The following is a 25,322-nucleotide window of genomic DNA, read 5'->3' on the forward strand; positions in this document are numbered from 1 at the left end:
CCATTTCTACTTCTATAAAAGCTAAAGTATTCAAAAATATTGCTTCAGTTTTAGTACTATATTAATGTCCTATTTGTATTGCTAAAAAAAAAAGGAACAAAAATATTTTTCAAAAAATAAAAACAGAAAGAGAAATATTAACTCTTAAGAAGTTTCACTCCCAAAGGTTAGATATTGCTGTAGGACATCCAGGCTGAAGACCAGGTGTTTATATATAAATTTTTTGTTGCTCCTACTTCCAAAGAGACTGTGCCCACCACCATATGAACTTTGGTGGAAAGAATGAACCCTGCCGTGATAAATGACTTGTCACTTTCACTAGAGGGAAAGTATATTTTGCGCATGAATCATGAAAAAAACTCTATTGGATTATCTTGAGGTTGTTCATCAGATTGTTGGGTATAAAAAATAAATCATCAGGCGCAGGCTACTAAGTCCTCCAGTAATTTTTTTGCGTACAACTTAATTATTCTACTTGCTCTTTTTATAACATCCTAATGATCAGCTGCAATAATAGTAAAGTGAAAGTTACACTGAAAAAAGTAAAATGTCAACAAAAATCACTCTCCAGCATTGATTTGTCATGGCTGTTTCTTTGATCTCATCGTGCCTGTGCCCTCCCCCCATATCCAAATATTTAAACAATGAACCTTGGACCAGCCGTGTTCCCTTGAATACAGATAGTGGTGGAATAGCAAAGTCTTCCCATCATGGGGATAGAAGGAAATAAAATGACATGTCTCTGGATTATTGTGATACTTCTTCCTCTCTTATCTTCTGCTGGTAAGTGATAGAATGTATTCTACTTATAATGTACATTGTGGCGTAATTTCCTTCCAGGACGCAGTAATATGAAATACGGGGGAAATAATTAATACCTTGAATTAATGATAAAAAATGGCATATGCAATACCAATAGTATTCACGGCCAAGAATAAAGAATACCTCTGTATATAACTTTATACATATTTTTAGTGTGAATTTGTCTTTTTTTTCTTTTATATTTATAAATACATATGTATACATTTTATAGTTTGTCAAATTAGAAACTGAACAGGAATGACTATTTACAGACCAGACAGGGCAAAAAGTATCTACAATGGATTGTGAAAGTATTCACACACCCCCATCCCTCTCCTTGGCTTTTTATGTATTTACACTAGTACCTGTGTTTAAATAGTTTTGCAATCTGATTTGTATGTGACACATCAGCATTAAATAGTCTATGTTGGTGAAGTGAGAAAAATTTAGGCATAAATTGCGTTTATGGGATTAAATAGCTAAAAATTGGCACATACATATGCATTCACCACTTTTGCTATGAAGCCCCTCAAAATTTCTGGTGCAAGCAATTACCTTCATAAGTCACCTGCTTAGTGAAACAAAGTCAACCTTTGTGTAATCTGTCACATTTGTCAGTATGCACACACATTTTCTGAAAGGCCACAGAGGCTGCAACACCATTAAGCAAGAGGCAACACCATGAAGACCAAGGGGATCTCTAAACAAGGCAGGGACAAAGTTGTTGAGAAGTACAAGTCAAGGTCGGGTTGTAAAAAAAAAAATATCTCAATCTCTGATGATCCCCCGGAGCACCATCAAATCCATTATCATCAAATGGAAAGAACACGATGCCAAAACAAACCTGCCAAGAGAGGGCCGCCCACTAAAACTCTCAGCTAGGGAAAGGAGGGTATTAATCAGAGAGGCAGCACAGAGACCAAAGGTAACTCTGAAGGAGCTGCAGAGTTCCCAAGCAGAAACTGGAGTATCTTTCCACATGACAATAAGCTGTGCAATCCATAGAGGTGGCCTTTATGGAAGAGTGGGTAGAAATAAGCCTATACTTACACCAAAAATTGTAAGGCTCATTTTGAGTTTGCAAAAAAAAACATGCCATAGACTCCCCAAAGTTATGGAGGAAAGGGCTGTGGTCAGATGAGACCAAAATTGAACTTTTTGTCCACTAAGGTAAATGCTATGTCTGGCCAAAGCAACACAGCTCATGACCCCAAGAACACCATCCACACAGTTAAACATGGTGGTGGCAGCATCATGCTATGTGGATGTTTTTTGGCAGCAGAGACAGGAAAAATAGTCCATGTCGAGGTGAACATGGATGGTGCAAAATACAATGATTTTCTTGAGGGAAACCTGTTTAAGTCTGTCAGTGATTTGAGACTGAGTCTGGAAGCACCTTCCAACAAGACAATGACCCAAAGCATACTGCTAAATCAACACTTGAGTGGTTTAAAGGGAAATGTGTAAATCTTTTGGAGTGGCCTAGTCAAAGCCCAGACCTTAATGCAATTGAGACTCTGGTCAGACTTGAAGATTGCTCTTCACCAGAGGAAACCATCTAACTTGAAGGAACTGGAGCAGTTTTGCCTTGAGGAATGGGCAAAAATCCCAGAGGATTGAAGTGGAAAGCTCATAGAAACTTATCCAAAGGGACTTGCAGCTGTAATTGCCACAAAAGGAGGCTCTACAAAGTACTGACTTTAGGGGGGTGAATAGTTATGCACAATGATGTTTTCAGCTATTTTGTCCAATTTGTTGTTTGCTTCACAATAAAAGGAATAACAAATGTTCACAGTTGTAGGCTTGGTCTTTACATGAACTGATGCAAATTCTCAAAAAGAAAGCTGTGAAATTCCAGGTTGTGTGGTAGAAAAACATGAAAAATACCAGGGAGTGGGGGAATACTTTTGCAAGCCAATGTATACTGATTTACAGGTTTGATATGGTGTATGGTAAGTGATGTTAAATAATATTTAATAGAGAAAAATTGTTTCTTGACAAGAACAGTGTACGTAACATCGTGTTTTATGTGTAACGTCTACAAACATAGCTGTTTTGTACTTTTAGGTGTTTGTTTGTACTGAAAAGTCATAGTCCACCAGAAAGTTTATTAAGTAAAATGGTTGCAATGTGCAAGTTGTAATCATCTTATACAACTGGAAATAAGGCAAAATTCACAAATCATTCAGGCATCATGAATACAGAGCTTGTGTGATCTTTATTTATGTGTAACACATTTACTGTAAATGGGAAATTGGGCAATATTTTTTTTAGTAAGCTATACTATATGACTATACACTATATACATCTGAAAAAGCACAATTATCAGTGAGCTGATAAATTCGGAAGTAAATATCTGAAGGCCAAGTTCACATTAGGATATAAGATAAAGGGAACCCGTAACCCGGAATAACTCTGTTAACCTGCAGATATGGGGTTAATCTGCAAATTAACAGCGTTATGATGCTGTCCGGCCGGCACCTGCAAGTAGCTGAATGCAGCAGGGAGAGAATTATCTTTATTCTCCCCCTGGCAGCATTCAGTTTCAGTCATAGGGACGGTTCAGTCACAGAGCGGCGCTATAACTGCACCCCTAGTCTTGACTGACAGCCGGCCTCAATGTAAAGCCAGCGTCAGTCAGGGTTGGGGGTGCAGTTACAGTGGTCGCTCTGTATACTCAGAGCATGACTGAACCAGCGCCACCACTGTCCCCATGACTGAATCCGAATGCAGGCTGAGAGAATAAAGATCATTCCCCCCCCGCTGCATTCAGCTACATGCATATCAACAGGTTAACATCGTTATTCCTGGTGACAGACACCCTTTAAGTGAACATATATAGATTAGTCGTTGCCCTGTATGATATGGTACCTCCATAATCTGCATTATGTCACGAATCTTACTCCAGTCTTTGACTGGAGTAAAATTTGTGATGAGGTGCACAATGCCACACTCCATATTTAAGATGTGCTGGATTTATTAAGAGGCGTGCCCACTGACTCCAACATGGCCTTCATCAAGACTGGCGGGAACACTACCAAGCTTGATGAATCGGGGCCAATATGTTTTCACGGTGCTATATAGCACTTAAAAAAGGAATATTTTGTGATTAGCAATTTCTTCATTAATACATGAATTACTAAAGAGTAAACCAGGTTTGAGGCAAGGGCTGTTGGATTTATATACATGCGAATCTCCAATGCATTCCTTTTTTTGTTTGTTCAGATGAAAAGATTTCGAAAGCTAGTGTCCAAATCACTTGCCGTGTATAATAAACCATATGCAAGAAACTGTGGAAAAAAAAATTAATGAGTCATTATTAAAAACAACTTCTCTGCTCATTTAAGAGTCCAGTGGGAGGTGCTATTTGTTAAATGACAACCTACCCTGTATAAGCAAACATAAAGGGATAGTAGTCAAACTCAGATAAGACTATCCACTAGATTCTTGAACCCAGAATGTGCAGAGATTTACATGAATCCACAAACCTAAATATTTTTTTGGATGCATAGATACTTCAGTTTCATATCTTGTTGCTGATTAATCAGACTGTTTGTTAAAGAAGATCTTTCACCAGTTTGAGCATGTTGAACTGGCCACCTCATGACATAGTGGCTGGAGAATTGAATTAAACTTAGTTTTTATTTTTTAATTTATCCTCTGGTTTGCAGAGATATTAGCTTGTAAAATTTAGGTTATAATTTATCAAAAAACACAATGGGGCATTACCACAGGTTTGTACTTCATCCCCTGTATGACATTTACATAATAGCTTAGAACAGACTTTCTTCTGTGTGACACATATAATGACAGACAGTCTGCTCTACTCACAAGTCTCACTGCAGAATGATTACGAGTGTTGGGAGAAGAGCAGAGATGAATGTAATTATACAGTAAGTTGCTCTAAACTATTGTTGTGGGGTGTTATTTTCCCCCCTATATATTGCTTCATGCTTATGTTTGGTCAATGTCAAACAGGGGAACAAGCACACGCCCCCAGAGAAGAATCTCTGGTAACACCCAGTTGGAGTTATCTTAAATTATTATTATATAACCTAAACCTTACAAGCTAATATTTCTGCAATGGAGAGGAGAAATTAACTATTAAAAGTAAATTTTCTTTGGTTCTGCAGCTACTGTTCCATAATTTAATATGTTCAAACTGGTGCAAGATCCTCTTTATTGTGATATGTTTTCTTTAAATTGTCTATCTTTCCCACCAAAGTCCGTATCTTCGACTGCATTTTATCCATCATTTGCCAAATAGTTGAGTATGAATAGTGGGTTTAACACTGTCCTTTATAGTTTTCATACAGACCAAAGAGGCCAATACAGTATTAAAGAGTCGAATAAGGAGAGCTAACAGTATATTTGAGGAGTTCAGGCAAGCATCCTTGGAACGAGAGTGCTATGAAGAAATATGTTCATATGAAGAAGCCAGAGAATTTTATAAGGACGACAGACGTACGGTAATCCTGGTTTGCCAAAAACACTTGGATACAAAATAGTTGACTTTCTGTATGTTTGCCACTTAGGTTATGTGCACATGTATGCAGAAAATTTCTGCATAAAAACCGGATTCTTTCCCAAAAAACGTGCGTTTTTTTTCTGTGCATTTTCCGCGCTTTTTTGCGCAAAAAAACGCACGGTTTTTATGCGTTTTTTTCCCGCGTGGTTCCAGACACATAGAAATAGCCAGAAATGCGGAAAAATCCATGCTGCGTTTTTACCGCGAAGTGGTTTTTTTCGCGGTAAACGCATCTATATGCACAAAAAGTGCAAAATGCATAGAAATGAATGGCAAGCTTATTTTAAGCATTTTTATAGCAGATTTATTGGCAAATCTGCGGAAAAAAACGCGAAAAAAACGCTACGTGTGAACACAGCCTTAATGAAAATCTTTTCAAGTATGAAAGATGACGAGACAAATCTCTGTAGTGGACAAACTCAAACTTTCCCAGACTAATGTTGCCTTCTGCTTTGTATTTCATAGCTGTTTTAAGGATTGTTAGTATTGTTGATGTGTTGACTTTGTGCTGTCCAAAAGAGATAAATGTTATTTGCCACCTTCAAACGCTATGACTTAGGCCAAATTCACATATTCAGTATTTGGTCAGTATTTGACCTCAGTATCTCTGTAAGCCAAAACCATAAGTGGGTGATAAATCCAGAAGTGGTGACGTGGTTCTATTATACTTTTCCAAATACTGAACATCTGAATGTAGGCTTGGGGTGCAGGAAGCTAAAGGCTTTATTCATAAAAGTAGATACAGACTCCATGAGATAATTTACTTCAGAGCTCTTAGGATGTGATCATACATTTTTTAGTTGCGTTTTCAGAGCAGAAACTCTGCCATCAAAACTCATGGTTTTTTAACTTGTGTTTTTTCTTTTAGATATTCTGCTTTGAACACTGAGCAAAAAAATCATTCTTAGGCTAGTTTCACACTAGCGTTTATTTCCTGCAGCGCACGGCGCCGCTAAGCCCCGCCCCCTCCCGGCTCCCTGCCCGCCCCATCTGGTCATCGCCGCCTACTAGCACACATGGGCGCTTGCGATCTGCGCACCCTATCTTTAGCATAGGGTGCGCAGATCGTGCGCTGGCCATGCGCTAGCAGGATTTTGCCGTGCGCTGCGCACTTTTGAAGGTGCGCCCGTGTGCGCCGAACGCAGCATGTTGCATTTAGGCACGCACGGCGCACCTTCAAAAGTGCGCAGCGCACGGCAAAATCCTGCTAGCGCACGATCTGCACGCCCTATGCTAAAGATAGGGTGCGCAGATCGCAAGCGTCCATGTGCGCTAGTAGGCGGCGATGACCGGATGGGGCAGGCAGGGAGCCGGGAGGGCCGGGGCTTAGCGGCGCCGTGCGCTGCAGGAAATAAACGCTAGTGTGAAACTAGCCTTACTAAGACTTTACCATTAGCCATAGCCTTCAATATTCTGCAAAATGAGATTGTATTCTCCCACTTTTAAGACACAGATGCAGTGTTTTTAGGGAGGCAAATCTTTTACAAATGTGCCTTGGAATGCTCCCTGCTCCATTAAAGCAAGCCAGAGTAGTCTCACTTATTGCCATTTTGGTTAAATTACAAGGACATGCTAAAGCGTCTAGGAAAATCTCCAAGATCCACATTCAGTTACAGTATTTTACCCTTTGTCCTTGACCTTCAGTAACCCAAAAATAAGCATGGCAGTGGCGGGAGAGCAGTGCACTGGAAAACAAAAAAAAATTCAAGTGTGGTGAAATTGCAAAACAAGCGCACAATTGCTGTTTTTTTATTTTCTATTTACATTGTTGGCTACATTGTAACTAGATAGTGGTAAGCATAACACATGTGGATAGGAAACGGTTTCAACAATATCAATGCAGATTGCCACCTACCACTCACTCATGTGTATTTAACGGACACATACCGGGAAAACTGCATAAAGCATGCTTAAGAAAAAACTAGAAGCAGTCATAGAATCCCATAAAAAATGATATCTTTATTAGCTACAAATAGTTAAAAATACATCCACTACAATACGGGGGCAGGAAAATTGCACACAACAGGTGGTCACACAGTATGTAAAGGCATATGGACCGAGTCCTCCACAACAAGAAATGTTTTCCTATATTTGCAAAAATTCGGTGTAGGCAAAGAGAAATAAATGCGCACGGCACATAGGTAGGATAAATATGGTTATGCTAAAAGTTATGATGCTTAATTATCAAACAGCTAGTGCCCATATACCCTAATAGGAAAATTACTATAACATAGAAATAGACTCCCATATACCTCACCTACACTAACCATGGCAGATACTCAATATCATGCAAATGCAAAGATATACCAGAACAATAAATATGGCACATAATTAGTACATAGAGTATCCGCAATGTCCAAAGCACATGCTAACTGCAGCTCCAGGACAATTGCAAGTGTGAAGAAGCAGCCAAACACCAAGATCTACATTACCTAATGATAGAGGATGTTGTAGATGACCGGACCGTCAGCCTTCCCCGACGCGCTTTTCGGAGCGCGAGACTCTTTCCTTAGGGGGCGTGGAGAGGGAGCGAGGACGCCGTGTCTAAATACAGTGCTGACCGGAAGTGCCATACACCGCCGCACCGCCCGCTCTGAGCGAGAACGTCACACTTCCTCCAGACGCTGGCACAGGAACTACGTGGGGCCCCACGTGACCTGATGTCAGATGGCAGGAGGAGGAACATCAGACCCAGAACAGGAGGGAAGCGGCGCATGCGCAGTATATCCCAGTCACCCACAGACCGACACTATAACTTAGGGCAAAAGTAGGGGCAGCCAAATATCCACAATAAGAGGAAAACCAAAAGACTGAAGTACTCCAGCTTGTACACAGCATAATACCAAGCCATATTGATCATAAAGTCTGCTCCCAACAATTGCAAAACCACATTACTGATGGATAATATTACAAAGTATAATATTCCTTAATATCATAAATATAAAAATGTAGGAATATATCCATGTATAACAGTAAAGGAATATACAAGTAAAATAACATTATAGACCATGCAAAATACAAAATGCAGTGCAATATTGGGACTCAGGCTCTCCTAATTGAGGTCCTATATAAGTAATGCTTAGTACATATAATACTAATATAACAATTAGAGATTTTTTAGCAATTAAGTCAGCGTAAGTATATGGAGTCATACAAAACACAATAGCAGTATCCATGGACTTATAAAACGTACACACCATACAATTAATGCTTAATGCACAAAAGTCTCTCTTGTATTCTAGTAGACAATACTTGATGTAAAACATCTTGTTCCGAAGAAGACCACTCGCGTACCCCGGAGCACTCTTCACTCGTGTTCCAAATCCCGGTGTCAAACCTCATCAAATGCATATAGGAGGCAATCTGCCAAACTAGAAACAGAATGTAATATTAAAAACATATAAAAAATTAAGAAAAATGTGTAATCACATAAATGCGTGCAATACGCCAACAGACAAAAAACAGAGAAAGGGAGCAAAAGACATGTTCTCATTAAGGCCATCCGGATGAATCATCCTAAGTGTCCAGATCCATCTTGTTTCAAGCTGGGCCAGGCGTCTGGACAACCCACCCCCCCTAATATTTATATTAAGGGTGTCAATACCTCGTACCCTAAGTAGCGAACCATTACTTTGATGGAATTCCCTAAAGTGACGTGGCAGGGTTTTAAGGGTGGAAGTGTCCGTGCATACAGAGGCCGCCTGAATCCCCAACACGTGCTCTCTGATACAAACTTTTAGTTGCCTTGTGGTTAAACCTACATAAATTAGGCCACACGGACAGGTGGCATAATAGATTACGTATCTGGAGTTACATGTAATTCTCTGTCTAATTGGGTAGGATTTAGACCCATCAGAGTTAACGAAAGTAGTACTTCGCTCGATGTTGGGGCAGGCGAAACATCTGCCGCACGGCACACAACCACCCCTACCAGGGATCTCATCAAGAAAGGTGGATGGAGATTGACCAACATAATGGCTGTGGGTGAGTTGGTCGCGCAAATTTCTGGCCCACCTAAATGTGATGGATGGACTATCTGGAAGAAATTTCTGAATAACAGGGTCGACCTTCAGAATAGGCCATGCCCTCTTGATAGCTGATCACATTTTATCATGTTGTAAGTGGTATGATGTGATAAACCTAACCACATTATCAGTGTTGGGCTTCCGCTCAGGATTCCTATACAGAAGATCATCACGATTGGAATACTTATACCGATGATATGCTTTTTTTTATTGATCTCCTGCTATAACCACGGGCCAAAAAACGTGATTTTAATTCATCCGCCCGCGTTTTAAAGTCCTCCTCTTTGGAACAAATATGTCGCAGGCGGAGGAATTGGCCCACCGGAATTGCCCTGATCATATGGCGGGGATGGCATGAGGAGGCGTGGAGTAGAATATTTGTTGCTGTCTTCTTGCGAAAGATGTCCGTCTGAACAAGACCCGCCCCATCCCTTCTAATTGTCACATCAAGGAAGTCTATCCTATCCTGATCCCACACCAGGGTGAGTCATATGTTAAGATCATTACTGTTCAAGGAAGAGACAAACTGCATAAGGTCGACAGAGGTGCCCTGCCAGACAAAGAAGATATAGTTGATATAGCGCGTCCAAAACGGAACGCGGTCAATCGACCCCTGTTTGTCAGACAGGAAGAGCTCCCTCTCCCACTGCCCCAGGAAAAGATTTGCATACGTGGGAGTGAAGGCCGCCCCCATAGCAGTCCCCTGGAGCTGCAGGTAGAAGGATCCCTTAAATAAAAAAATGGCTACATTGTAAAACTGACCTTTCAATATGATACTTCAGGTCAGTACAAGTATGCAGATACCAAACATGTATAGTTTTTATTTTATTTAAGTGGTGAAAAAAAAATTGAAATTTGTATGGAAAAACGTTTTTGCTTTTGTCGCCAATTTTCGTCACGCGTAATATTTTAATTTTTTGGGATCTGGGGATGTGTGAGGGCTTACTTTTTGTACCCAGAGCTGATGTTTTTACAGATACCATTTCGGTGTAGGTACAATGTTTTTATCACCTCTTATTGTATTTTATTGCAATATTGCAGCAGTCAAAAAAACATAACTCTGATGTTTTGAAATGTTTTTTGTTAGTCAGATTAATTTATAATATATTTTCATAGATCAGATATTTTTGAACAAATCTGATTTCTTATACTAAATCTGTGAATTTTTTATTGTTTTATTTTCAATGTAGAAAAAGGGCTGATTTGAACTTTTATTTATTTTTTTAATTCATATTTTTAAAACTTTTTACTGTATTGAATAGTCCTTTTAGGGGAATTGAAGCTGCAATCATTTGATCACTTGTGCTATACATAGCTGTGCTTCAGTGTAAAGGGGTTGGTTTAATAATGTTCATTGCTGTATTTATGCCTTTTTGCTTACAGGTATTGCTACATGTTTTGTGTACTACCTAATGTATGATATGGTACTGCTACCCCTCATGAGTATTACCATTGCTGTGTTTTCATGTTCTTCATTGTATATAGTGTGATAATGTTTACTTTGTTTCATATATAGTTTAGGGAAAGCGTAGTACTCTTGGTTGGACACTAGAGGGGGCACTCTAGTATATAGAATAGTTAATGGGTAGTATAGGGTTAAGTGTAGGAGGGGCTGCTGAGAGATAAGGTTAGAGCAGAAGGGAAGTAAGTGAGACGGAGCCAGGGTGTCCGAAGTTTCCACATGGGCTATAGGCCCAGGACGGCTCAGCAGCCACGCAACGTTAAGTAGCTGCAGCCCACGTTATCCACAGCCACTGGGCATCATTGCAGTGGGCCAGTACAGGAGAAAGAAGATGTGGCGACTCATAGCCTGAGCAGATGCCTTTAGGGCGAGAGTCGGTTCGAGTGAGGAGCAGAAGGAAGTTGAAACTTTGCAGGGAATGGTACAGACCGGCCGGATGCTTTTCCAGAGGCAACTAAACCGGGTGGCGGATAATTTCAGGTCTGGGGTGAAACAGGCAGAAGGAATTGTCATCATGGCGAGGTTAGGCCAGGAACAATCTGGGGAGCAGTCTAAGACGGTCCGGTCGTATGCCACACAGAAGCATCAGCAAAGCATGGAAAGTTGAGGAAACAAGTCAAGTTGAATGTGAATTCCATGGTGTGCCAACTGTGGATATAATGTGTGAAGTTCTAAGTAAAGAAAACGTTAAAGTTATACTGGACTGTGTCTCCATTACTGGGGGTTGCCTGGAAGAAGGGCTGCCACCACTTGTGAAGCCCCCAGGGGGACTTGAATCTGAAGACGCAGGTATGCTGAGCAAAGGATTACAGTTTTCTGTGAGGGAAGGTCGGGACACAGATGCTTCAGTGTCTCTGGCCATTACTACAGTCCTGGCCTCCCCTTACATCAGCACTGCTACATATAGTGAAAATCACGATCTCCTATGAATGCTGGTCACGGGCTGGCAGTCACAGGAGGATCCTAATGACAGGCATGGAGATCATCAGCAGACCCCCATCTGTCATGACAACCCATTGGCATCCCTCGATCACGGGCTCGTCGATGGGAGCATGGAATCACCAGGGCCATGTTAGTCTGTGTTAAATGCTGCTGTCAGAGATTGACAGCGTGATTTAACAGGTTAACAGCTAGGGGTAGAGCTCCACTCCACCTATGGCTGTTAAAGGCACATCATGGCTGATTAAATCAGCTGTCATGTGTGGGATAAGATGTGGGCCCGGCATGTGAGTCCACATCCTAGGTTGGGACATGACATATGAAGTAAATAAACATCATATGTCGTGAAAGGGGTAATGACTTTATCACCACCTGAGATATTAGGTATTCCTTTCTAAGCCACCGAACAATAAGAAACCCCTAAACTGCCATATTTAAAATTGTGATGTCCTTTATGTGAAAGAGTAGTGCAGTCATTCTACGGCCTAATTCACTTGTTAGTTTTTTCATATACAAGAAAAACTGACCAAGTTTCATCAGTGATTTTAGTTACAATTTCATCTGAGTTCAATCAGAGTTTGGTCGGAGTTCAGTCCTAGTTTTTCGAGTTGTTCTTGTACGAGAAAAAAAATGTTTCTCTATTATATTCCTGTCTAACAATCCATGAAAATTGGACCACACTCAGATGGCATCCGAGTGCTGTACAATTTTCTCATTGACCCATAGACTTGCAATGAAGAATTTGATCCAACACTCAGATCAAAATTGGACATGTCTTCACCATTTTGCGTGTACTCCTCGGTCCGCAGAAAACCACGTACGTATGAATGACTCATAAAAGTAGAAGTGCTATCTATGAAAAACACAGATAGCACTTGTACTGAAAACACAATCATCTGAATATGAGGCCTGCATGTGAGACATTATTTTCTGATTGGCTCTATTTCCATATTATTACATTGATTGCGCAAAATCATGATTTAAGAAGGGCTAATGTGAAATTCTCTTCCTCCTTTCTAGAAAGAATTTTGGAGGCTATACATAGGTATGTAAACTGCTAGCTGATGAACAGCCAATCTCATCTGTGTTATTGATATGGTAAGAATGTCAAGTCTGAACTCTTCACAGATGAAAACCAATGCCTTTCCAATCCTTGTCAAAATGGCGGCACGTGCTATGATGAATATCAGTTCTATATGTGTCTATGTCCAGAGGGGTATGAGGGCAGAAACTGTGAAACAAGTAAGTTATTTTTTCAATAGATTATTCATTAGGCTCTGTCCACACTGCTTTGGTTTATAACAGACGCTATGACAATATGCCAAATCTATATATGAAGGATTCCTGTAGGATCCACATTCACTAATTATGAGATCCATTGTGGTACTGATGAGATTAAAGCCCCCGAGATCGCTGTGTGTGACACTGACCAGCGACCGGCCCCCCTGCCGAGTATCGCTGATCATCCTGGAATGGCCAGGACATTTTTTTGATCGCTGGTCTCCTGCTGGCCAGCATGCATTGCTGCGTGTGACAGGTGGGAGACCAGCGATCAGTGAGCTGGCGCTGGTAACTAAGGTAAACACAGGGCTCCTAAGCGGCGCGCAGCGCTTAGAAATCCGATGTGTACCTTAGTTACCAGTGCGCTGGTGCAGGGAGCTGGTAACCAAGGTACACATCGAGTTTCTAAGTGCCGCGCGCCGCTTAGAAACCCGATGTGTACCTTGGTTACCAGCTCCCTGCACCAGTGCACTGGTAACTAAGGTGCACAGTGGGTAACTAAGCGACGTGCGTCGCTTGTAACCCCCGTGTCGCTGGTGCTGATCACTGGTGAAATCTGCCTGTTTGACAGCTCACCAGCGATCTTGTAGCGACTCACCAGCGATCCTGACAAGGTCATATCGTTGTCGGGATCGCTGGTGCGTCGCTATGTGTGATGAGGCCTTAACATGTTTTTATAGAAAGAATAGGGTGTCATGCTACACAGTTCTTGTCATCAAGTCTTGATAGAAGCCCCAAGAGAGGCTCATAGCATGCCTCCTGCTGCTTTTATTTTATACATAGGGACCCCCATTTTATCTTCACATACTATATTGCCTCCCATTGTTTCACTTCAATACCCCAATTTTTTTTATATAATCAGAGTGGGTTTTATTGAGGTGGTTGTCACTTTTCAGAGTCTCAGTCCAGGTGGTCCACACCTTGTTTGAGAGACGAGTCATATTCAACAGAATTAGCTTTTGGAAGTCTTGGCCTAGCAACACATAGTATGTTGGAGAGAGCAAAGAGTTCCTCACTTCGGTGGACCTAGACATAAGAAAACTTGGTCAAACAATGGTTCAGTTGGCATCTCCCTCCCAGGACTTAAACCTAACCAAGCCTCAGGATAGTGCATTTAGAAGATGATGTATTGAGTCAGAATAACATTTTGTTCCTTTTTACAGATAAAAATGGCACACTGAGGTGTGAATTTGAGAATGGACAATGTGAGCAGTTATGTCATGACACTCCCACCATTCGACACTGCTCATGTATGGAAGGATATGCTCTAGGGGAAGATGGAACATCATGCATCCCTACAGGTCAGTACAATATCATCTACTATTGGGCAACTGTTGGATGGGGTAGATTAGAATGGCAAATACCATATAAAAAGCCATTGTTAAAGCTAACTAGTATAGATATGGTCTTCCAGGACAAAATTCTTGTAGGAATATATGAAAATATTTAGATTTCCTACTATAATTCACCAGTATGTTTCCAATGCTTGTTTAACAGTGGAATATCCATGTGGACAGATACCAGTGTTGAAGAAGAAAATAGAAACGGGGCGAATAGTTGGAGGTGAAGAGTGTCCAAAAGGAGAGTGTCCATGGCAGGTATAAAGTTCTTTTAGCTCCACTCACTTTCCTGCTCAGGCCAAATTGTTCAAATCTGACATCCATCTTTCTACACAAAATGGTTAATAAATAAAAATTCCCATATGTCTACTTTACAATGGCATCATTTTTTAAACATTTTTTAATGGTTAGGATGATAGAAAGCTTAAAAATTTTACATCAATTTTTCATTTTTTCAAAGAAATTTACAAAACCCATTCCCTATTTTTTAGGAACCAATTCACTCTTGAAGTAACATTGTTTGGCCTATATGTCAGAAAATCCCCATCTAATAGCCCATTTTAAAAACTGCGCCCCTCAAAGACTTCAAAGCTGCATTTAGCAAATCTCTAACCCTTCAGGTGCTTCACAGGAATAAACGCAAAATGGAATGAAAAAATGAAAAATAATATTTTTCCACTAAAATATTGCTTTATCAGTAAATAAACTTTATCACGGGGTGTAATAGAAGAAAATTGACCCCACAATTTGGTACAGTTACTCACAAACATTGTAATACCCCATATGTGTTCATAAACCACTCTTTGGGAACGTGACAGGGCTCAGAAGAAAGGAGCACACTATTTGACTTTCGGAGCGCAACTTTGGTTGGAATAGATTGTGGATGCCACGTCACATTTGTAGAGTCTCGGAGGTTGTAAAACGGCAGAAACTGCTGTTGTAGCTGTTTTCATTCTGACCCAAAGTCAGATTACGGGATCACCAGTGAGGCCAAATTAAGACCCTTATCATATGAAGCCTTTGGAGAAACGAATGCATACATGATCTGTGAGCAAATCATTTCTGTTTATTATTCTGTGAGTAGTTTTTCTTATTCCATTTAAAGACAAATGTGGTTCCCATTGGAAATTTCTATTTGCCACCCCCTTCTGACAAACATGTTTTGAGTTGTTGTTATTATGTCTTTTTCTTAATTAACTACCCATAATCATAACACAAAACATTATATATGAGATAGGAAAATATTAGACCAAATAGTAAACCTTAAAAATTAGTAAACATAATACGATACCACGAGACTTATTAATGCTACACAAAATATAGAACTTAGAAAAATATTAATCATTCTATATTGCCACCAAGAAATGACTCCATTTTGGATGCTGCACCCCTAAATGAATTAATCTAAAAGTGAAGTGATCATTTTGAACTCACAGGTGCTTTACATAATTTTACAACCTTGGGCTGTAAAACTAAAAAATTTCAACCGAATTCCAAAAAAAATTGGTTTTCAGTGAACCCCTTAACCCCCGGAGGTATTTTTGTGTTTTGCTCCCCTTCTTCCCAGAGCCATAACTTTTTTTTTATTTTTCAGTCAAAAAGGCCATGTGAGGGCTTGTTGTTTGTGGGATGAGCTGTACTTTTGAACGACACCATTGGTTTTTAAGATATCGTTTACTAGAAAATGGGAAAAAAAATTCCAAGTGCGGTGAAATTGCAAAAATAAAGTCCAATCCTATACTGGCTTCTTGTTTTGCTTTTTTACTATGTTCGCTAAATGCTAAACCTGACCTGCCATTATGATTCTCCAGGCCATTACGAGTTCATAGACACCAAACATATCTAGGTTCTTTTTTATCTACTCTGTGAAAAAAAATTCCAAACTTTATTAAAAAAAAAAAAAAATTGCGCCATTTTTGTGATCTCGGGTTCGGTGAGGGCTTATTTTTTGTGCACCGAGCTGATGTTTTTAATGATATCATGTTAGTGTAGATACGATCTTCTGATCGCCCGTTATTGCGTTTTAATGCAATGTTGCGATGACCAATAAAAACACCCATAATTCTGGCTTTTTGACTTTTTTTTTCGCTACACCATTTAGTGATCAGGTTAATTCTTCTTTTATTGATAGATCCGGCGATTCTGAGCTCGACGATACCAAATATGTGTAGGTTTGATTTTTTTTTAATTGTTTTATTTTGAATGGGGAGAAAGGGAGGTGATTTGAACTTTTTTTATATTTTTAAAATCTTTTATTTTACTTTTGATATACTACAACAGTCTCCATGGTAGACTAAAAGCTGCCATAACTTGATCAGATCGCCTGTATGTAGCAGAATTACGGCAGTGACAACCTTAGAGGTCTGCAGGAGACCTATGGTTTTCATATCAACTCATCGTTGATGCGCGATCATGTGACAGGGGTTAGCGATGGGCGGATTTCTGGCGCGATTGCTGGAAACGCATGTTAAATGCCGCTGTTAGAGATTGACAGCGGCATTTAACAGGTTAATAGCCGCGGGTGGATCGCGATGCCACTCGCGACTGCTACGGACACATGTCAGCTGTTCAAAACAGCTGACATGTGCTGGGAAAGATGTGGGCTCACCGCCGGAGCCCACATCAAGGGTAGGGTGTCTGACATCGGCGTACTATCACGCCCAATGTTGGGAAGGGATTAAAATAGATCACATAACAAAAGTTGAAAGTTGCACATTTTTCATTTGAAAAAAAACAACAAAACATTCATTTAAAAATTGATGGCAGCAACATTTCTCAAAAAAGTTGGGACATGCCCAGGTCTACCATTGTGTAGCACATCCTCTTCCTCTTACAACAGTTGGTAAATGTCTATGACGTGAGAATGAGTGAGACCAATTGCTGAAGTTTTGAGAGAGGAATGTTGCCCGATTCTTGTCTGATGTAGGATTCTAGTTGCCCAACAGTCCTGGTTATTCTGCGTCAAGTGTTTTCTGTTGGTGAAAGGTCTGGACTGCAGGTGTGAAGTGCATCACTCGAACTCTTCTTCTGCAAAGGCATGTTGTTGAGATGGACTTAGTATATGGTTTAGCATTGTCTTATATGCAAGTCCATCCCTGATGTAGATGTTGTCAGGACAGGATGGGCGCATATGTTGTTTTAAAACCTCTATGTAAAGCTCAGATGGTGCCCTTCAAGATGTGTAAACTTCCCATTCAATAGGCACTAATACAGCCCCATACCATCAGAGATGCAAATTTTTTAACTGTTCGCTGCTAAAAAGCTGTATGGTCCCTTTCTCTCGAGTCCACAGGAGACGTCCATGGTGTCCATAAAGAATTTCAAATTTGATTCATCTGACAACTGAACAGTTTTCCATTTTGCCGCAATCCATTTTAAATGAGCTTTGGCCCAGAGAAGATGAAGGCGTTTCTGGATTGTGTAGATACATGGCTTCTTCTTTGCATACTAAAGCTTTAACTTGCGTTTGTGGGTTGCACAGAGAACTGTGTTCACAGACAATGATTTCTGGAAGTATTCCTGAGCTCATGAGCATGCAATAGTGACTGTCAGACTTGTCCTTTGTCCACATGGATTTCTCCACAATCTCTGCCTCTTTTGATATTATGTACTGTACATGATGGAATATTAAGGTCTTTGCAATTTTACATTGATGAATATTTTTCTGAAATTGTTTCGCTATTTCTAGATGCCGTTGTTCACAGATTGGTGAATCCTATGATCATTTTTGCTTCTGAGAGACTCTGCTTCTCTAACAAGGTCTAACAAATATGAAAAAAGGTGGGACAGGGTCATAACAAAAGGCTGAAAAAACTGGAGGGTCGATTTTCATTTAAGTCACATCACTGTATATAAAATGCATTCATGTTAGTTGAATATTGACTCTCCAGCTGTTTTTTTTTTATTAGTACCATTCACATTTCCAGCCTTTTGTTAACACTGTCTCAAATTTTTTGAGATGTGTTGCTGTCATCAATTTTTTAATTAGTTAATTTTTTCAAATGAAGTGGAAAAATATGTAACTTAAAATTTGTGATGTGTTCTATGTTCTCTCGTGAATAAAATATGGCTAGAAAAGGTTTTCAAATCATTGCATTCTTGTTTTCTTTACATTTTACACAGCATCTCAACTTTTTGGGAATTGGGGTTAAAATATTCTTCCAAGAAAATGTTGCTTTAGTCCCAAGTTTTTTTATTTTCACAATTGGTTGTGCAATTTCTCCTAAGAATGCTGATACCTCAAATAAGGTCAGAAACTACTGTTTGGGCGCATGGCAAGGCTCAAAAAGAATGGAAGGTCATTTTGGAGTGTAGATTTTGCCAGATTGGTATGTGGATGTCACGTCATAACCTCTGAGGTGCCACAACAGTAGAACTCACGCAAATGTGACCCCACTTTACAAACTACACTACTCCATGAATTAATCTATGGGTATAGTGAGATGTCGACACAGTTGTTTCACAGCATTTTATACCTTAAAGGGAACCTGTCAGCAGGATTGTGCACAGTAACCTACAGACAGTGTCAGGACGGCACCATTATACAGATTAAAATGATACCTGGGTGATGAAATCTGTCTTGTGGTTGTTGTTTAATCTTTATTTTCAGTTATGAGTTAATGATATGCTGCAGCATAATCACATGTGTAATGTGCATATAAATTTATAATTATTTCTGCCATGGCCAACGCCTGCCTGCAGAAGGGTTTTTTTTTTCAATATGTATGTATAATATTCATTATGTAAACTAGGGGGCAGGTCAGTGAGGAATAGTGAATACTTAATCAGAGCAACACATAAAGACCCCCTCCAGGCCCGCCCCACATCACGAGCATATCATTAACTGAAAATAAAGATTAAACAACAACCACAAGACGGATTTCATAACCCCCAGGTAGCATTTTATTCAGTATAACGGCGCCGACCTGACACTGTCTGTAGATTACTGTACACATCCTGGTGACAGGTTCCCTTTAAGGCTCTAAAGATAAAAATGACTTGTTTTCCACTAAAATATTGTTTTGCCTTCAGAGTTTTCATTTTTTACAAACTTTGAGAGTGGAAAATATACGCTACTATTTGTTACACAATTTCTTCTAAATGCCTCAATACCTAATATGTGGTTGGAAAAGTGAAGGAGTGCGATTTGATTTTTTGGATCACACATTTTTCTGAAAGAGTTTATATGCCAGAACCGGAGAAGCACTCTCTCCCCAAAGTGAACCATTTTGAAATTACACCCCTCAGGAAAATCTTCTACTGATTACTATCTTGAAGGAAATCACCTTTAAATATATACCCCATATTTTCTACTAATCAATACAATGTACAAAAAACATTTCTAACAACTTTTATTATCTAATTGCAGGTGGTTTAATTGTAACCACATTTTATAGAGATTTGCTTCGCACCGTCCTACAAATAGGAAATGTAGATGATATTCCCTCCTCATACACGATATGACATAAATGCTTCATTCCGTCTTTTGAAATAAATTCAATTTTTGTTAAAATGAAATTGTGTATCAGTAAACAGATAATTAGTACTCGACCGGTGCTAATATCAGGGATCCAAAACTAATCATTATTTTTAAAAATATATTTGCAGGCTCGAGTCGTCTTAGATAGACCATTAATGACAATCTGTGGTGGGACACTAATTGCACCAAACTGGGTAGTTACTGCGGCTCATTGCTTAAAACCCTCTTTCAAAAATAAATTAACAGTCGTCCTTGGTAAGTAGAAAAACAACAGATGGATGAGCGTTTCTACAGATACACATATGTGTGCGTGTGCAGCAGAACTTGGGGCACTCATGATGAAGAATAAATATGAAATAATTCTAGAAAGCTTTAACTTAGTGTATTGTTGGGAAAATATTCCTCCTACAAATTAAATTCCATATCACTTCCAGCCTCCCCAGATTCAGTAAAAATGACAACGCAACAAAACTACTTAGCAGCTCTGCACTTAGATCTGCAGAAGTTAGGCTCTGCATGGACCCATTCGTGCAAGAATATGACTGGGGTCACACGACCATATTTTCTCTCATCCGAGAGATTCGGGCCGATTATGCTAATCACACTCTGATCAGCGTTTGATCACAGTGTGATCCGATTTACGTGGATGTGGAGAAGATGGAAGAATAATTCTCCATCTTCTTCATTCTGTCAGTCCGTGAAAATCCCACCATACCCGGATGTCATCCGAGTGTGGCGTGTGGCCAATGTTTTCCGCTGCCCCATAGATGCAAATGGCCGAGTGCGATCCAATTTAAGGAATCAAATTATACATGCTGCGATTGCTATTCCTTGGATAGACTCGATCTGTGGAAAGCATGCACGGCCCTATAGAATGATATTGGTCCGAGTGTAATCCTATGTTTTGTCAGATCGCACCAAAAATATAGTCGTCTGGGCGATCCCTAAGGCTGATGAGAGATATGGGGGAAAGTACCCTATTTCACTTATTCACTCCTTAAAGGGTCGACAGTGATTTGTACGATTGCTGCTTCCAACAGATGGCACTATAAAGTTCACGTCCCCTTCCTGAAGAGGCAATTTGCATACTCTATCTCACTTAGGCTTCAATAGCAGAATCCAATATGCTACATATTTCGTTCTGGCCTTTATGTTAACTGCTTGGATTGTAATGTTGAATCATCTGCAAGGAGTTACAAGAGTTGTCCGCCAATCTACAGTATATATGTATTTTCATTTTTAAAAATACTTGGCACACTATAACATGGCTCTAAATTTCCATAATAATTACCTAAATAATATCCCCGGCCGCCATTCTCATGGTTCCCAATGCCTCCACAGGTCTCAGTTCTTCTTGGCAATGATGTGTTGTCAAAACATGTGACTTATCCAGCCAGTCAGCGGCTGTGGGTGTGGCTTAGAAACTCCGCTTAGGTCACATGTCTGACGCAATATCATTGGAACAAAACTAACAAAGACTTGTGAGTGTCCAAATAGCAGCAGGGATAGATAAGGTAAGGGTTTTTTAAACATTTCATTGTATTCTAAAGAGGTTTTTAAAAATAATTAACTGGCTGGCCAATCCCTTTAAAAGCAGCCAACTCTGCAGTGCGATACTGAGAGCTTAGGATATACAGAAAGCTATTAAACTCTCCACGGCAGCTGCAGGTCACCAGGATAACTTTAGTTTTATCAATGGGTTTTAGGAGTTGTGAAAAATAGGATAATGTAATGAAATAATAAAATAAGTGCTACTTTACCTGCTGATTGACTGACATATACGACATGGGACCTCTATACACAATCTCTGGCCTCAGTAATGTATACTTCTGAGGCCAGTGGTCGTCTGAAGGAGTCATACGGTAGGAGGTAGACTTTGCATCATCACTGCAGACAAATCCACAAGAACTGGTGTGGAGCAGTACTTGAATGGTCCGGTATTGCTTCTTTCATTAATTCATTGCATTTTCTCCTTTCCCTTGCCAACATTTTTGACAGACAAAACCCATTTTTCATACATGGTGTTCTCCACCTTTTGGGGCAATAACTGTTTTTTACTTTCATGCATGCATTTCGAGCTAAAAATCATTTTTGTAATTTGGTTTCGTTAAACATTTTGTATGGTTTTGTTTTTCCAAGTTCTTTGTTTCCCTGGACATTTGACTTTGATGTGGTTTACGGTCATACATCATCTGTTAGGAGTTAAAAAATAACAATAAAACAGTTGTAAACTCTCCCACTGGACTGACGGATTCTCAGTTGATTGATTCTGCAGCCAGCGACAGACAGTGCGACAGGCTGCAGAAAATAAACTGGGGCAAATTTTTTATGAATCCCAATTACAAAAATGACCTTTAGCCAAAATATGTGCATCTAGGTAAGAAAAATATGGTTGTCAAAGGTGGCCTACACGAGGGTTATCCAGGGTCAGCATATTGATGACCCAGTAATATGGTAACAGGGAACTTGGTACTCCAATGTGGATGCGAGAATTTTAGAAATTGTATTTCATAACAGCAATCAAATATTTTGCTTTATAAAGAAAATGCTTATAAATCTCATGCAGTATACTCGCATAGATGGGTTTCTCATTTAGATGACATCTAATCTGGAATAAATCTTATCTTTGGATCTTGACACATTTTTGGTTTAGAATTTTGCATGTACATTTATTATTTTTATGATATTTAGATCTTGAGCATAGTTGTTCAAAAAATGTCTTTTTCTTTTTGCATATTTTCAGCTCTGAAACGTCAATTCTATTTATTGATTGTGGTTATGAAATAACAATTCTATAATTCTCGCATCCACGTTGTCATTACCATATTATTGGAGTGGAATCCTACTTGAGCGCCGCCGCCGACTCTCTAAGAGCGTGCCACGCAGTCCTTTATTCATATTGATGACCCAGGTCATCAATATCAGATTTGTGGGTGTCCAGCACCCCCCCACACTTCAGCTGTTAGCAACTCCAATGGTGCCAATTAGAGAGGATTCTTTACTGTTAGGGCAGTGAGAATCTGGAATTCTTTGCCTGAGGAGGTGGTGATGACGAACTCAGTCGAGGGGTTCAAGAGAGGCCTGGATGTCTTCCTGGAGAGTAACAATATTGTATGTTACAGTAATTAGGTTCTTTAGAAGGACTTAGATCTGGGGATTTATTCTGACAGAATATAGGCTACACTAGATGGACAAATGGCTTTTTTCGGCCTTGCTAACTATGTTACTATGTATAAACAATATACAGAGCGCCACACACCATGTAGTGGCCTTTACTAGATATTCCATCTAGGTTGTCATTCACTGAGCTGAGATGCAGTATCTGTGAATGGCAACTACACAGTGCATGGAGCTGAGCTCCTCCATGTCTATGAGTGTCTATGTACCTTTTACTTCTGGATTTCGTCAGAGCTGATAATAGCAGATCAGTGAGGGCTTCGGGCGTCAGATCACCACCAATCTGAAAATGATGACCCACCAATATGTCAGTTTTGGTCAACCCCTTTAAGAAATGTTTTCCATAAAAGGTGGACATTTACTTTTATTAAAAAAAAGCAATAGCATTTTAATAATGATCATGATGGTGATTATGTTAATTAACCTTGCAGGTGATCATAGAATTAGCAAAGCTGAAGGAACTGAAAAAGAGCACAAAGTGGTTGAAATCATAATTCACGAAAAGTTTGCTGGGATTGCAACAAACAACGATAATGACATAGCTCTCCTCCGACTGAACGGTACGGTGAACTATACTGATTACGTGGTTCCTCTGTGCCTGCCTGACATCCAGTTCGCTAAAAATCAGCTGTTACACCAAAGCTCCTTCTCTGTTGTGAGCGGCTGGGGTCGTCTTCTAGAAGGTGGAGTGACGCCAGACGTACTTAGGAGAGTCATCCTGCCCCGTGTGATGACACAAGAATGTATAGAGAAGACCAAGATGAATATTACCGCCAATATGTTTTGTGCCGGCTTCACTGATGGCAGCAAGGATTCGTGTAAGGGTGACAGTGGTGGTCCTTATGCCACAAAATATAAAGACACCTATTATCTAACCGGTATTGTCAGCTGGGGCTTGGGGTGTGCCAAAGTCAATACCTATGGGGTGTATACAAGAGTATCTCGATATGCAGATTGGTTGACAGAGAAGATGAAGCCAGATTCCAGCTAATTTACCATTATCAGAAGAAAATGAGCTGTTTAGCAGCATACACTAAATATCTGAAAACAATGTAACATTTTACTTCTATGCTGAGATATTGTTCGATTGCTCCTACTTACAGGGCCGGAGCCTGAAGCCGCTTTGTTGAGAGGCTCTGATGAAACTTGACCTCTTCTGATTCTTCTGATTTGGATTAAGGATAAAACATTATACAACATGCAGAAAATCTTATTGTATATTTTAAAGGGTTAAGCATTACACTTATCTTTTTAAAGTGGACCTGTCATTTAGCAAAAATAAGTACATTTTTAAATTGGTCTAAGTACCACCATACTCCTGGATCTGTTGGGTTTTTTTTGTTTCTGGACCCCTCCACTCCTGATATCTAATAACAGTTTTTTTGCATGTAAATCTAGTCTATTCAGACAAGGGGGCGTCATGTTGAGGAACATGACCCCTTGGCTAACAAAACTATATTTACATACAATAAAGAGGACACCTTACTCTAGGAAAAAAAAGGTGCAAAAACAAAAAAAAAACCTCACCAGATTCAGGAGAACAGTTGCATTCAGATCAGATAAATCTGTTACATACCGAACCAAATCAGGCATTCTGCTTTGCACTGATGAGGGGGCAAACATCCCGAAACATGTGCCTGCAAATGGAATGTCTGGTTTCACTTCTTACACTAAGTCATGTGACAAGGCTAGTTGACTTGACAAGGGTCAGTATTGACTTGTAGGTTTGCGTTATCCAATAGTTGGCGCTATAGTTCAGTCCTGTTTCTCTCTACAGAGGATATATTCATATACTAATTGTAAGTGACATAAGACAAAAATAAAACACACAGCCTCCTACCCTCATCTCTTGAGTCAGTGGTTCTATTACATGATCACAGTTGTAGTCAGATCAATGGAGGATTCAAAAGCAATTATATGTTGATTTTTTTTTTTTTTATACAACGGTTACCCAAAAGTTAGGAAACTGATGATTTATACAACTTTTCCAAGTTTTTTATATTCTCTAAACATCTTCTATAAACATTGAATATGTCTGTTATATCATTCTGTAATATTGTACATCCATTTAATTTGTCATTTCAAATACAAATATTTTTGTGGTTTAAGTTTTGTGTTTATTGTAATTTTTGAATGTTTTCAACAATTGCCTATACGTTTAAGGAAAACTCTTCATCACAGCAGGTAACACCTAGTTTCATGGGCTTCTCTCCCTTTTGCTGTAAAAATAATATTTTTTACCCCTTTGACCTAAAAAGAAAAAACAGGAAACAGTATCAGGAAGTTTCCT

The 25,322-nt window shown here is 39.6% G+C and overlaps 1 protein-coding gene across 1 annotated transcript; it reads left to right on the plus strand.

The window, feature by feature from the left end:
* Positions 1–650: 650 nt before the first annotated feature.
* F7 (coagulation factor VII) lies at positions 651–25,140 on the plus strand. The gene is made up of 8 exons (XM_073556857.1): positions 651–783; positions 5,107–5,270; positions 12,776–12,800; positions 12,884–12,997; positions 14,200–14,337; positions 14,534–14,634; positions 19,984–20,110; positions 23,464–25,140. The coding sequence occupies exons 1-8, from the start codon at positions 711–713 to the stop codon at positions 24,021–24,023; spliced, it is 1,302 nt and encodes a 433-aa protein (XP_073412958.1). The 5' UTR covers positions 651–710; the 3' UTR covers positions 24,024–25,140.
* Positions 25,141–25,322: the final 182 nt, after the last annotated feature.

This window comes from Dendrobates tinctorius, unplaced genomic scaffold (assembly GCF_039654945.1).
Source record: "Dendrobates tinctorius isolate UK_male_01 unplaced genomic scaffold, ASM3965494v1 ptg000240l, whole genome shotgun sequence".
In the NCBI taxonomy this organism is placed as follows: Eukaryota; Metazoa; Chordata; class Amphibia; order Anura; family Dendrobatidae; genus Dendrobates; species Dendrobates tinctorius.

What these genes read in the sequence shown, in the direction of transcription:
- F7 (XM_073556857.1), top strand. Translation starts at nt 711, where the DNA reads ATGGGGATAGAAGGAAATAAAATGACATGTCTCTGGATTATTGTGATA. An exon ending in ATTTTGGAGGCTATACATAG is followed by an intron (nt 12,801 to 12,883) that starts GTATGTAAACTG and finishes AACTCTTCACAG; the next exon opens with ATGAAAACCAATGCCTTTCC. An exon ending in AAGGAGAGTGTCCATGGCAG is followed by an intron (nt 14,635 to 19,983) that starts GTATAAAGTTCT and finishes ATATATTTGCAG; the next exon opens with GCTCGAGTCGTCTTAGATAG.